This window comes from Fringilla coelebs (assembly GCF_963513975.1).
Source record: "Fringilla coelebs genome assembly, chromosome: 3".
Classification (NCBI taxonomy): domain Eukaryota; kingdom Metazoa; phylum Chordata; class Aves; order Passeriformes; family Fringillidae; genus Fringilla; species Fringilla coelebs.
The window spans coordinates 83,775,762-83,789,950 of NC_140030.1; the positions used below are offsets into that span (position 1 = coordinate 83,775,762).

General features: G+C 54.4%; 1 protein-coding gene across 5 annotated transcripts in view; it reads left to right on the forward strand.

The window, feature by feature from the left end:
• The window catches only part of SLC29A1 (solute carrier family 29 member 1 (Augustine blood group)), a 33,232-nt gene extending 20,818 nt beyond the window's left edge, over positions 1-12,414 (forward strand). For all 5 annotated transcript variants that reach the window (XM_084203260.1, XM_084203259.1, XM_084203258.1 and 2 more), the window contains 12 exons: positions 4,888-4,970; positions 5,432-5,513; positions 5,734-5,906; positions 6,134-6,273; positions 6,475-6,609; positions 6,762-6,859; positions 7,186-7,276; positions 7,399-7,487; positions 7,630-7,738; positions 9,021-9,106; positions 10,701-10,900; positions 11,458-12,414. In XM_084203260.1, the coding sequence (XP_084059386.1) occupies positions 4,942-4,970; positions 5,432-5,513; positions 5,734-5,906; positions 6,134-6,273; positions 6,475-6,609; positions 6,762-6,859; positions 7,186-7,276; positions 7,399-7,487; positions 7,630-7,738; positions 9,021-9,106; positions 10,701-10,900; positions 11,458-11,569 (1,344 nt within the window). In that variant the 5' untranslated portion in view covers positions 4,888-4,941 and the 3' untranslated portion in view covers positions 11,570-12,414. The remainder of the gene's footprint in view (positions 1-4,887; positions 4,971-5,431; positions 5,514-5,733; positions 5,907-6,133; positions 6,274-6,474; positions 6,610-6,761; positions 6,860-7,185; positions 7,277-7,398; positions 7,488-7,629; positions 7,739-9,020; positions 9,107-10,700; positions 10,901-11,457) is intronic.
• Positions 12,415-14,189: the final 1,775 nt, after the last annotated feature.

Genomic DNA, 14,189 nt, shown 5'->3' on the forward strand with positions numbered 1-14,189 from the left:
CCCAGAAGGAAAGGGAGGGTGAAGTGCCTGGTTGTGACTGTGTGACTGTGGCCCCTAGTCATTCATTTGCAACTGCTCCAGCCCCCAAGGACTGGGAGGAGGGAAAGATATGACGTTATTTTCTTAGAAGGGCGGAAGGAACTTCGGGGAAAAGCCAACTACTGAATCTTCTGCATGTCCTGGGTATCTCTGCAGGGACAGGGCCTGTGGCAGGTGGGGAGGCTCCTGTGGAGGGGCACCCAGGACTGGAGCAGCACTTCTTAGGGAGTCTGGGCTCAGAGTGCCCATGCTGCTTTCTCCAAAAAATTCAGCTTTCAGCTGAGTTCTTAAAGGAACTTGCTGGTCAAGAGGGTAAGGCCTTACTTGGCTCCATAATTAGTAAAAAAACAGGAAGGAGAGTGTAGGAGTCAGCAGTCAGTTTTTCCACAGAAAGAGATCTTTGCATTGGTCAGATGTTTTTTCAACACATTCATGAGTGACCTGGAAAAGAGAATGAGCAATGAGATGACAGGGCTTTGCTGAGGTGATTGGATTACTCAGGTTCATGGGGACAAGTGCCAGCTAGGAGGAGCACTGACAACCATTACACCAGGCAACTGAAATTCAGTTTAGATAAATATCAAGTGATGGACAAGGGGGGAAGGGAAGAAGCCCCAAATCCACAAACAAGATTATACACTGAGCCGGCCACTCAAAGCAAGGCCTGGGGCTATTTCAGATAGCTCAGTGTGCATGAAAACACACACTGAATCATCTTTCCCAGTTACAAAGCAGAATCAAAGCAGGAAAGCTTTGTGCCACTCTTCAAATTGGTGTCTCACCCCCACACAGTCCCCGTGTGCCCCCTGCATCAGCATCTCTGTAAGGATCGAGAGGAGCCAGGGAAGATTTGGAGAAAAGCAACAAGGAGGACTGAAGGCATGGAGTCATGCCTGAATGACTAAGTGAGGTAGAATTTCTGTTTGAGAAATGTGCTGTTGGGTGGATACAATCCAGGTCTGTAAGGCAGCCACTCCAATGTTCATCCACCCTTTGATGTTGAAGGCAAGGGAGCCCTGGTGAGGCCCTGCATGTGGGGAGAGTTGCTGCCCCCTCTCAGGAGCTCCTGAGTTGAAGGGGGAAGCAGGATTTCACAGAAGTGAAACCCACTATGGCTACAAAACACATGAACATCATGTCTCTTCTAGCTCAAAGGCCGGGGAAACAGTTGGACAGTTAGTCCACACTCATGCCACTCATTTACTCCTTCCTAGCATCTGCTTTTGCACTCTCATGGAGACCAGCCTTTGAGCTGGACCAGCCTCTGCTTTGACTCAAGGCACCTGCCTACCCTTGTTTTGGGAGGGCTTGTTTTTGTCTCAGCCCCACAGAGGTGGTGCGCAGCTGTGCACACTCATCTGTCTTGGGCAATACAAGCGTGTGTCCTGAAGGTGGAGTTGCCTGCAGCCCAGCACAAGGTAGGAGGATCCACAAGCAGCTTGGTCAGAGTTCAGGCACGCATATGAAATCTCATGAAACGGGCCGTCTAGTAAGTGTTTCCTATCTGCAGCTGAGTCATGGCCACCAAGGTTTCATGTGACCTGCATACCTGTGCTGGGCTTGTTCCATGCCTGCAGATAAACCTTGAGGGCCCCTGGATCAGCCTTCCTGGCAGGAGAGCTCTGGTGTCTCCCAGTGGGCAAGCGGACATAGGGTATGGGGTGAAAGGCTGGTGAGGCAACTGGTCCTGTCCCATCCTGGCCATGCTTGGAGGAAGTACTGACATTATCCCTGCAAAATGATCCCCTGACAAGTGGTGTCAGGAGGACACGAGGTGCTTGCCAGTGAATCTGCTGGCAACCCCTTGGCTATGGACTGCCAGGACACTTCAACGCTTGGTGTGGCGTAAACGGCTTTTCTTTAAAAATGTAGTGTTTCTGGGTATAATTCCATGGTGCCATAGCATGCTTATGTGGCACCAGGTAATTTCTCAACTGGGAAACTAAGCATGCACCCGTGGTGAAGGCAGCAGGAAAAGGCGATGTGGGAAAAGGGAGAGGTAGGGAAGTCCCAAAGCGAGGTGACAAATGGCTGCCTGCAGGTGTGGCTGTCCTGCAGTGCAGGTTTTTCTGCAGAGCTTAGGCAGTTTTGGTGACAGCTGGCCTGGTGACAGCTGGCCCTGCTGTCAGCTGCCAGAACTTGGCTGGCAATGGGGCTGCACATGGCCACCAAGGATGTCACTCAGCATCTGTCACAGTCTTTGTGTGTCATGAATGGGCAATTAAAATTGTGCCATCTCTTGTATGTACCTGTTCAAATGTTCTAGCTTATGATTTGTTAAGCCCACTCTTTGTGATCTTGCTTCTGCTTACACATCACTTCCATGGGGTTAAGACAGACTGCTCTATGCCCAGGAAGAAAAGGGATATCATTATGCAAAGGCCCCACATTGCTCCTCCTTTTCTGTGTCCCTCAGGATGTGCAGCCACCAAGCTGGTGGCTCAGCAGACTTCTGCAGGGGGCAGTTGGAGCTGTGCTGTGCCAGCTGGAAAAGTGGCATCTGTTCCACATCCCACGGGGTAGGGCAGCTCTCCCCAAGTGGGAGCAGGGTTGCCACCTGTTGCTGGTGTTGGTTCATGTAACCTTTTCTGTTTGTTGTAGGGTTCTTTGTAACAGCCAGCAGCTGGAAGTGTTTCCTGCTGTAATGACTGCTGCCCTTGGCAGGCACTGTCTCTTTGTGGAAAAAATTAGGAGGCATTTAGCGAAGTGAGACAGAAAACAAACAGAGCAGGGCAGGAGACTGAAGGCCTGCCAAGGAGGCTGGGCTCCTGACACAGGGATGTGGGCACTCTCTGGACGGAAGCAGGAGGTGGTGGGAAAGCAGCATGGTGGAGCGCCCTGTCCCAGCACCCCCAGAGTCCTACTCCCGACCCCCCGTGCCTCCTCCCCAACACCCCCGGCTCCTGTCATCTCTTCCTCAGCACCCTTGTGTTCCTCCCTTCCCTGGATGGTTGGGCAGCAGGACCTGGGCTGTGTGCCAGCTCTGGTACCCGATACCTCTTCTCCTCCTCCGCGGGTGCCGCTAGACCCACGGGGCTCCAGCCCCCGTGACTTGAGCCAGGGCCCGCCGCTCACCCCAAGGGCGGGGGGTGTGGAAGCGGGGGACACGCTGCCTTCAAATACTCCGAACACAGGGCTCATCCTGGCTCTGTCCTCTCTCCCAGGTATGTCTATGGGGTTAGTCCCTGCCTCTATTTCTAGGGACAGCAGTGTGACCTGGTGGGGGCTGGAAGGGGGATCAGCGGCTTGACTGGCAAGGGAAGCATGTTGGGGCTTGCTGGGGGACCCACGGGTGAAGCTGAGGCTCTCTTCCCTATTTTGGGTTGAGGTCTGTTTGCTTGGAGACAAGCAGTGGCCCCGGTGGGGTTTCTGTGTGCGAGGGGATTGCAGTTGTGTTTGCAGATCCCTCTGCTAATCCCGAGTGAGGATGTCTCCTCCCCGCAGAGGCACTGGCAGGCTGCCGGGAGGGGATTTTGGGATGTTTTCTCTGGAAACCTGGATGGCTCACAAGGGCAAGGCAGGAGCTGTAATGCCCCCGAGCTGTCTGTGTGGGAAGGCAGGGGCGGGGCACTGCAGATGGCTCCGACATCAACAGGGTGGCACCTGCCGGGTTGGCAGAGCCCTCGATCCTTTGCAGGCATACTGTTGTCCTGCTCTATCTTTCCCAAGTGGCCCGAGGGACTTCCAGAATCCCTCTCCACATCCCACCGGCTATGTTTTGGCTCCATGGTAGCTCAGGCTCCCCAGCCGGCAGGGTCCTACCGGAGGAAGAGGCGAGCTCTGCCCAGAAGCCCAAGGGCACCTGCGCCAAGGACGGGCTGCGCTGCCTTCAGTGCGTGCCGGGGTTGGCAGGGACTACAGATCCCAGCATGCTGCTGCCTGCCTCTTCCTCCCCCTCCTCCTCCTCCTCCGCCCTACCTGGCAGGGCGCGGGCAGGGATGCTGCAGGCGGCGTTGGAACAGGCATCCGCAGGGCATGTCCCGGGGGGGCCGGGGACACGGCGCCGGCAGCCCCGCTGCAGGTGAAGCCCTGGGAGAAGTGCCGGAGCACCCCATGCTGCGCCGCCCCGACTGGAAAAGGACAAGGCAGGCCTGCGGTTCCTCCTGGCGGCTAATCCCACTCTGCCCCGGGAAGCGGGGGTCACTGGGGAGGGAAAGTCCTTTCTCGGGGCTCTGGGGTCCACATCTCTGGGGCTCTCAGAGCGATGCTTGAGCGGTGCAGCGCCTGGGCAGGTGGTGATGGGAAAAAAGGAGCAGTGGGTGGCCGGGAGGGGACAGCAGTGCCGGGGACGGCTTTGGCTTTTCAAGGTGACCCAGGAAAGGGCTGTGAGAGCCCCAGGGAAGTGGAACTGAAAACGGGAGATTTGCTGGTTCTGGCCCGAGAGGCTACAGAATCAAATGTGTCTTTTGTGCCACCGAGCCCTGGGTGTTGGAGGGAGCTGGGGTGGGCAGGGTGGACAGACACAGCCCACTGCGCACATGCTTCGCTCACAGCCCCAGGATTGGGGACAGAGAGCTGCAGGCTCACAAATCCCTTAAGAACCTGCTGCAAGCAGCTGGGCAGCCAGCATGAGCAGCCTGGGTATCTCAGGAAAGCAGTTTCCTTTTGGAGGGAAGGTTTGCTGTGCCCAGCCAGCAGAATAAGGCTGTGTGCCACTACCCCTTGGCTTAAGGACTCTGAGCTGTAGGTTTCCAAAGCTTCTGTGTTGTCCTCTCGTCATTTTCTGGGTTGGTGTGACTCCCAGTACTGTGGAATACTTACTGGCAGTATGGGTTGGAGTTAAAACCAGTGCTGCCCCTGCCTGACACGTGTCTCACTTTCCCATAAAATCTTCTGTTTGTTTTCCAGACGGAGAGCAGCCATAAGACTTGCTGGGACCTGTGCTAACTCTTGCCACACAAGATGACAGCAAGAGACGGGCCCCAAGACAGGTAATGATGGGTTCTGATGTAGTTGTGGGGGCACATCCAGGATAGCAGGAGGTAAGGGAGGACAGGGGGACCCAGAATCTGGGAGACCCCCTCTCCTGCCTGTTAACTGGGCTACCAAGCTATCCCTTCTTTCTCAGCTTTTCCTCAGCAAATGGGCTGTAAACTGTAAACAGTCTCTTGTAAACACACCTGGGGAGCCTAACTCACTGCCAGACCTTGTGATGGATGCTGTGTATCTGGGTGCCACATGCTGAGGGGCAGCCAGCCTCTCCCTGCATTTGTAGCCTCCTGGGGAGGGCCTCCCATAGCCCCTCTGCAGTGCCACATCTCTGGCTGCCCAGGCTAGCAAGGGCTGTGGGGCAGAGCACTAAATATTGTCTGGTGCCTCCCGCTGCAGGGTCGGGGACAGTCAGAAGCAATACCCAGCTTCCACTCCAAACCCCACTCTGTCCCCTTCACAGGTACAAGGCTGTCTGGCTGATCTTCTTCATCCTTGGCCTGGGAACGCTGCTGCCATGGAATTTCTTCATGACCGCCAGGGAGGTGAGGGCTTCCCTCCTGCTGTTGTCCATGACAGTAATTGTCCCCTGCTGTGCCTAGGGACCATGGTGTAGATGTAGCAGCATGGCACAGCGTGTGTGACCTGGGTGTGATGAGTGGCACTGAGGCAGCAGGAGGAATGGGCACGGGTCTGAACAGAGAATAAGGGTGGCCTTGGAAGGCCTCACAGAATCTCAGCCCCAGCAGGCTCCTTCCTTTGCAGTATTTCATCAATCGCCTTGAGGACCCAGAGGAGACCAGCCATGTCAGGAACCAGACTGGTGAGGCCACCTTCATACCCTCCTACCTGCAGTCCGTGTTTGACAACTTCATGACTCTCTGCGCCATGGTGCCCCTCCTTATCTTCACCTGCCTCAACTCCTTCATCCACCAACGGTGAGCCTTGCTCTATCCTTGCCCCTGCCAGCCCCCATACGGCCACCCTACCCTGGCCTGTTCTCCTGTCCCAGCACTGAGCCAAGCTACAGCCCGTTCAGTCAAGTCAAAGGCAAAACACTGGTCTCCTGTCTCAGGGTTTGGCTGGGATTCCCACAGTCAGAGCTTGGTCGCAGCCCCAGGTCTTTAGGACGTTGGGTTTTCCTCACTGAGACCTTCTTTTGTAGGATTCCCCAGCAGATCCGCATCTCAGGCAGCCTGGTGGCCATTGGGCTGGTGTTTCTTGTCACCGCGATCATGGTGAAAGTCCCCATGGAGCCTCTTCCCTTCTTCGTCTTTACCATGATCAGCATTATTTTCATCAACTGTGAGTGAAGCACTGGGGGAAGGAGAGGGACACAGCCCCATGGCTGATCCCTCTGGGAGAAAAGCATGAACCTTACTGTGGGAGAGCCAAAAGGGAGGGGGACTTGCCTTGCCTCACAGAGCAGGGGCCTTGGCTCCCTGCAGAGGTGCAGTCCATCCTTGCCTTTGGTTTCTCATATCTGCTCATCTTTCCCCTTTGCAGCCTTCGGCGCCATTCTCCAGAGCAGCCTGTTTGGGCTGGCAGGGCTCCTGCCTGTCAGCTACACAGCCCCCATCATGAGCGGGCAGGGTTTGGCAGGCACCTTCGCTGCTTTGGCAATGATCTTCAGTATTGCCAGTGAGTAATCCCTGCCTTGCAGGGGACAGGGCCTTCCCAGACCACTCCTGTCACAGCATCTGCTGAGGTCATGCTATGTGGAAGATGGCAGCAGGGCTTTTCTCCTCTCAGCTGTCATCATCTTCCTTTCCTCTCCCTTCCTGTGCTCTCAGTTGGTGCCCAGAAACCCGAGAGCTTCATCGGTTACTTCACCACGGCCTGTGTGACAATCGTGCTGGCAATCGTCTCCTACGTAGTTCTGCCTCACATGGTGAGACTGCTGTCCTGGTAGGGAAGGGCTTGGGGACATCAGACCTTTGCACATCCCAGCACAAGAACTGTGGCCCACTAGCAGCCTCCACTTCTTGTGTCAGGACAGGTTCTCCTGTTCTCCCTGAGCACTCTGGATACTTCCCACCACAGATACCCTAGTATACTTGGGGTATCTGAGTCCCTGGGTAAGCAGGAAAGCATCGATATCAGACATAATTGGAAGGAATACTCTGCCCATATTGCTCATATCTGCTGTTGTCACACAGCCCCTGGCAGCCTTCTTTTTGCACGCATGAATGAGTCCCCCCTGCTGTCTCTCTGCAGGACTTCTTCCGATACTACTCCATGAAGGACAAGACAGAGTACCGCGTGTACAATGCAGAGCTGGAGACCAAGAGAGACCTGATTAAGAAAGGTGAGGGGCTGAGAGAAGGAAGAGAAAAGGGAAAGAGCTTAAAGAAAGAATGAGATAGAAGGACTGAATTACATCTCGACTTTCTGGGGTCTGCTGTGCCCTACTTGTGTCTCTCCCTGCAGATGAGAATGGGATGGACCAGAATAACTCAAAGATCATCCCTGTCCACAACCCTGATGAGCAGCCCTCTGTCATTGCTATTTTTAAGAAGGTCTGTGAGTTTCCAGCAAGCCTTGTCCTGCCCTTCCTTTTGGGATGGGCACAGGTGTAGGAGAGCATGGGGAGAGGAGACCAGCCCTGCACTGGCCTCTTGCCCTGTGTTTGGTACCAGTATTTTTCTTTCATCTGCCTAGCTCTGGGTTTTGGCTCTGTCTGTCTGCTTCGTCTTCACTGTCACCATCGGCGTCTTTCCTGCCATCACAGCTAACGTGTCCACTATCCTCGGAGAGGGAAACAAATGGGGTAAGTGTGCCAGGGATGGGGGTGAGGTAGGGAAAAACTGAGAACAAGGTAAATGCGAAAAAAGAAGGCGGGGCTTGAAGGTATGTGTGGTGGGATAGCCTTGTCTGGATGCCAGATGCGCACCAAAGCCACTCCAGCTGGACAGGGGAGATAAAATACAACAATAGGCTTTTGGGTTGAGATAAGGACAGTGAGAGATCACTGATCAATTACTGTCACAGGCAAAACAGACTCAACTTGGGGAAAATTATTTTAACTTATTTACCAGTCAAATCACAGTAGTATAATAAGAAATAAAAACTAGATCTTGAAACACCTTCTACTTACCCCTCCCTTCTTCCCAGGCTTAAGTTTATTTACAATTTCTTTATCTCCTCCCTCTGCAGTAGTGCAGGAGGATGGGGAATGAGGGTTGCAGTCAGTTCTTCACACATTTCCTCTGCCACTGCTTCCTTCTCAGGGGGAGAACACCTCCCACTCTTCCCCTCCTCCAGCATGGGGACCCTCTCATGGTAGGCAGTCCCCCTTGAAGTCCAATGTGAGTGCTTCCCATGGGCTGTAGTTTTTCATGAACTGCTTCAGCCTGGGTCCTTTCCATGGGACACAGTCGTTCAGGAACAGACTGTTCCAGCGTGGGTCCCCTGCAGGGTCATAAGTCCTGCCAGCAAACCTGCTTCAGAGTAGGGTGGTCTTCATAGGCAGCAGGTGAATATTGACTCTCTGTGGACCTCCTTGGGCTGCAGGAGGGCAGTCTGCCTCACCACGGTCTTCACCGCAGGCTGTAGGGGAATTTTTGCTCTGACATCTGGAGCGCCTTCTCCCCCTCCTTTTCCACTGGTCTTGGTGTCTGCGGAGCTGTTTCTGTCACATATTCTCACTTCTCTCTCTGGGTGCAATTGCATATGTTGAGATTTTTTTTCCCCTTTTTAATATGCCATCCCAAAGGCCCTACCACTGTCACTGATGGCCTTTGCCAGTGGAGCCATCTGATATTGGCTCTGCCAGACCTAGGGGTGCTTCTAGCAGCTTCTCTCAGAAGCTGCCCCTGTAGCCCACCCTGTTACCAAAACCTTGCCACTCAAACCCAATACAGAATGCAGGAAGGGAAGAGGGAACCACTGTGCATGATGGTTTGGATGTGGACACCAGCCTGGCTGGGAGACCATTCCAGGCCTTAATGGGAAACTGGTATGACCTAGATCTGAAAGACAGTCAGTCTCTGTGCAGTGGGTATGTGGGACTGGGGCACACTTGGATTCTCACTGACCATCCCCTTCTTCAGGTCTCTACTTCATTCCTGTCTCCTGCTTCCTGCTCTTTAATGTCTTTGACTGGACAGGACGGAGTCTCACTGCCCTCTTCACATGGGTAAGTATGGGCAGGGAGCAAATGCCAGGTAGTGCCTATCCCTAGGTCCTTCAGCCACAGCTCTCACTGGGGCTGCCATCCATGCCTTGGAGCAGGAAGGAGGTGCGCAGATTTATGGGCCAGAGCCGAGAACCACAGTGTTGTTCTGTCCTCCCACCTCTCTTTCAACATGGCTTGGGTGAAGCAGCCTCCTCCATTTCAGCCTCTCTGTAAACAAACCTTCACTCCAGCTATGCAAACAACGAGACAGGATGGCGACAGGGAAAGAGGGTGAAAGACAGGGCAGCCCAAAATAAAACCTCTGGCCTTGGCACAGGACACAGCAGCTTCAAAGACCCTTGTCATGCGCAGGGCAGGGCCATGCCATGTGGGTCACAGAACTGTCCCCTGCCACATCCCCTTGCTCTCATCTCCTCAGGATGGGCAAGGAAAGGGGCTTTCCTGTCTGAGTCTCTTCCTGCCCCTTCACCCACCCCCCAAGCACCGTTTCCCCCTGTATTGTTCAGGATGTTTGTTTGGAGAAGCTCCTCAGGACCACGTGCCCCATGGGGTCTGCCTGGGCCTGCCTTCCCTGCGGCCTGGAGCTGCTTCTCCGCTGGCCATCACTGCTTGTTGCCTTCGGTCTTGGCCATGAGCCGCCTTGCCTGGTGTCCAGGCCACAGCCTCCATGGTGGGATGACCCAGCAGGAGATGTTTCCAAAACAAGGCTGTGTGGAAAGTCTGACTGCATGTGGTTTGGGCCACATTTCCCTGGTTGGGGCCCCGCTCACTCTTTTTCTCCTCAAGCAGGAGAAGCAGCTGCTGTGTCCCGTTTGCCCCATAGACACAGCAGCTGGCCCGACCTCAGTTTCCTCCTGTGTTCATGGAGTTTCCTGTGACCACGCCAGCCCAGCAGCTCCCAAGGCAGCTGTGGGTCTCTCGTCACCTCAGACCAGTGAACCCTGGCACCTCACTGAGCGGATGAGGTCTGTCTCAGTCCGGGGGCTGCCTTAGTCCCAGCTGCAGGGACAACACAGGGGGATGGTATCTCCTTCTTTTGTCCCAGCCTTAGTTGCTCAGGAACTCTGGTAGGATCTAAGGAGACTAACTCAGTCCATGCCTTTCCCAACACATTCCAAAACAGCCCCAGCATAATCCCTTTCTCAGATTGCTGGATCTTGCCCTGCTTGCTGGGGAATGGCGTAGGACGCTGAAAAGCTGGCTAAAGCCGTTTGCAGGCGCTGAGGTGCCAGAGGGGCTTTACCTCAGCCACCCTTGTTCTGCACGCTGGCTCACTGCATGAGCGTGCACAAAGCTCTCTTGCCTGCCTGACTATTGCCAGCAGCGGCTTAACAGTTGCCCACAAGCCCAGCTCAGTATTTTGGCTCTAGTGCTGCTTCAAGTCACCTGCAACAGCGCTTTCAGACCTAGAACCTACTTATGACTGCAGATGGTGATGCTGAGATTTGTTGCAGCCAGGAAAGTCTCTCAGCAGCTTTTGCCATCTCTGTGGCTCCTCCACAGCCCCGGCACAGTAGGGACAGCCCTGCCAGCATGCCATGGGATGGGGAATGTCCAGTTCTCAGCTGCTCAGCAATCTGTGTTTTTCTCCCAGCCCGGGATGGACAGCTGCCTCCTGCCAGTGATGGTGGTCCTCCGTGTCATCTTTGTCCCTCTCTTCATGCTGTGCAACGTGCAACCCCGTTACTACCTGCCTGTTGTGTTCTCTCATGACGCCTGGTACATCATCTTCATGATCTTCTTCTCCATCTCCAATGGCTACCTGGCCAGCCTTTGCATGTGCTTCGGGCCAAAGTGAGTGTGAGCTGGGGACAAGGGAAGGGTTGGTTATGCCCCAGATGCTAGACCTGGAATGACTTGTGGAGTCTAGCTCCGCCCAGCTCTGGCATCTGGAGAAGAGGCTGCAGGCACAGAGGGGAATGGTCACTACCCACAGTGTCCCATCTCCCAGGCTTGTGCCTCCATATCCTAGGGATGAGGAAGCCATCTGGGCTCTCCGTTTTCCCTACCTGCCACACAGGGGAAGGGGCTGGATGCAATGGGGATCTGGAGAGGAGCAAAGCATGGCACAGCACCCACAGCAGGGTGAGCAGCCTTGCCCAGGACAGGCAGCACAAGAGGCCCCACAGGGGTCAGAGAGGGATGTCCCTGGTGCCAGGAGCTTCAGGATGGCCTGCCTGATGACCTTTATGAGCCAACAGTGTGGAGACTTAGAGTTCTTGTGGCTCTGGGAACCAAGGGGGATTTCTTCTTGCCGTTCCTCTGCTGCAGATAAGCCTCCCAGCTCCACTGAACAGCGGGGCACTGGGCACGCATCCTGAGGATGGATCTGACACCTGTTTCTCCCTTAGGAAAGTGCTTGTGCACGAAGCAGAGACAGCTGGAGCTATCATGGCGTTTTTCCTGTCACTGGGTTTGGCCCTAGGAGCTGCCGTCTCCTTTCTGGTCCGACTTCTCATCTAGCAGAGGCACACAGAGGGTGCAGGGACACCAAGAGATGGCTCCGCATCCTCCACTGAGGGCCTGGACACCTCAGCACTGTGGGGAAATAACAGCTTACACCTGTCCCTGCCAAATCACACTGCCACAGCAGACATTACAGCCAGGGACGGTTCCACTCCTGCAGGCTTGGCCTGGTTCCTGCCACGCTCGGCTGTGTGATGCCTTCAGGCCTACGTGCCTTTGCCTTCCCCATGCTGTGTGTGTTGTAAGACCCCTGGGATCTCCAAGAAGTCCAGCTGCCTCCCATGCTGCATAACTTCCCTGGCTCAAGGCCAAAAGCCATTTTCAGCCTCTTTCTCTCTGAGAGAGTGAAAGGCTGGTAACTAGTGTTACTCCTTCTCTTGCCCTTGTCTCCGAAGCGCCTAGGAGATTCTCTGCTCTCTTAGGGGGCCTGGAAATATCCCACACCCCTCCTCCTGCTGGTAGACTTGTGAATGGGGAGGAGAGCCCCAGCCAGCCTCGCCATCCCTGCTCTCTGCTATACGCACATCCCCCCAACCAGTGTGTCCCAAAAGTGTAGACATTTGTGTCCCAGCCACAGAAAGAGCCAACACCGTGGCTAGGCTGAGGGAGGAGGAGGTCTCCACACCCCACCTTCTCCCCCTCTCCCTGCCTCTCTTCCCTTTTTTTTTTGGTGATTCTGACATTGGTTTTTTTTTCAGCCTCCTGGTTGTGTGACAGGAGGTTCTTCTGTGGGTTACAAGAGGAAAAGCAGCAACTCCCTTGCAACAAAGCTGCCTTCCCTACCCATGTGTGCTACAAGGGAAGGCCTCACCTCTCCCTTGGCTTTCCTGTTCCTTGTTGTGTAAATGTGTCTATAAAGTTGCCATTTTCTATAAAAAGAACAAAATGCTCCTTTGGGTATGTGTTTTTGTCTGTGCCGCCCGCCACAGGGGAGAGGGGCTGTGGAGGGTTAAGGGTGGAAGTGAGAAGGCCCTGGCATTTCCTTACCATCCTGTAGTCCCCTGCCACCAGCATCAGAAATGGTGGGAATGGTGTGTGCATGCCCTGCACAGCCAGGCCCAGCTATGGGGACACAGCCAGTGTGGGAAGGGGATCATAGAACCATAAAATCAGAATGGTTCAGGTTGCAAGGGGCCTTGAAGATCATCCAGTTCCAAACCCCCTGCCATGGGCTGTGACAACTTCCACTCCACCAGGTTACCTGCAGCCCCATCCAGCCTGGCCCTGAAGACTTTGAGGGGTGGGCCATCCACAGCTTCTCTGGGCAACCTGTTCCAGTGCCTCACCACCCTCAGAGTAATAAATTTCTTGCCCAACATCTAAACCTTCCCTCTGTTTGAAACCATTCCCCCTTGTCCTGTAACTACATACTCTTTGTCCCTGTCCCTCTTTATTGTAGGTCCCCTTCAGGTACTGGAAGGCCACAATTAGGTCACACCAAAGCTTTTCCCAGACTGAACAATGCAAATGCTCTCAGACATCCCTTGAGGAGAAGTGCTCCATCCCTCTGATCATGTTGCTGTTCCTCCTATGGACTATCTCCAACAGGTGCAAGTCCTTCCTGTGCAGGGGATCCCAGAGCTGGATGCAGCACTGCAGGTGGGCTCTCACCAGGGCAGAGTAGAGGGGCAGAAAACTGTCCCTTGCCCTGCTGGCCGTGCTGCTTTGGATGCAGCCCAACACACCACTGTCTTTCTGAGCTGTGAGTGCACATGGTGAACTCATGGCCAGCCTCTCATCCACCAGCAGCCCAGGGATGCTGCCCTCGACGTACACCAAGGGACCACTGACACCTCCGATAAAGAGCAGATGCACCTTCATATTTTGAGGCTCAGTGATCTGCAGCACTGCATCTGGGAGCTTTCCTTGAGCCTGGGAACAGCCAGAGTGCCACCTCCTGCTCCTGGGGTGAACTACACCAGCCTGCCAGCAGGAATCCCTCTCACTCTGTCCCACATCATTCACAGCCATCACCTCTTTGCACCACCAGGCACCAAAACCCATGTGGGAGCTTCCAGCTTCCTTTGCTGGTCAGGGTTTTTGTACCCATGGCTTCAACAGAGAATCGCAGAATGGGTGAGGCTGGAAGGCACACAGTGGATCATCTGGTCCACCATCTCTGCTTAAGCAGGGTCATCCTAGAGCACAGGCACAGGATTGTGTCCAGTTCTTGAGCATCTCCAGTGATGGAGTCTCCACAATCTCTGTGGGCAACCTGTTCCAGTGCTGGGTCAGCCACACAGTAAAGAAGTTCTTCCTCATTTTCAGGTAAAATTTCCTGTGCATCAGTTTGTGGTTTCTGCCTCTTGTCCTATTGCTTGGCAGTACTGAGCAAAGCCTGGCTCTATCCTCCACAACCTTCCTTTAGATACTTATAGGCATTGATGAGCTCCCCTCTCAGTCATATCGAGGCAGCATAGGCCCAGCTCCCTCATCCATTCCTCTAAAGAGAGATGCTCCTGTCCTTTAATCACCTTTTTTACCCTCCACTGGATCGGCTCCAGGGGCTCCATGTCTCTCTTGTCCTGAGAAGCTCAGAAGCGGACAGACTACTGCAGATACTGGAATGGTAAGGCGTAGGATTGATTTATATTATTATTTCCCTTGGACACTGAAA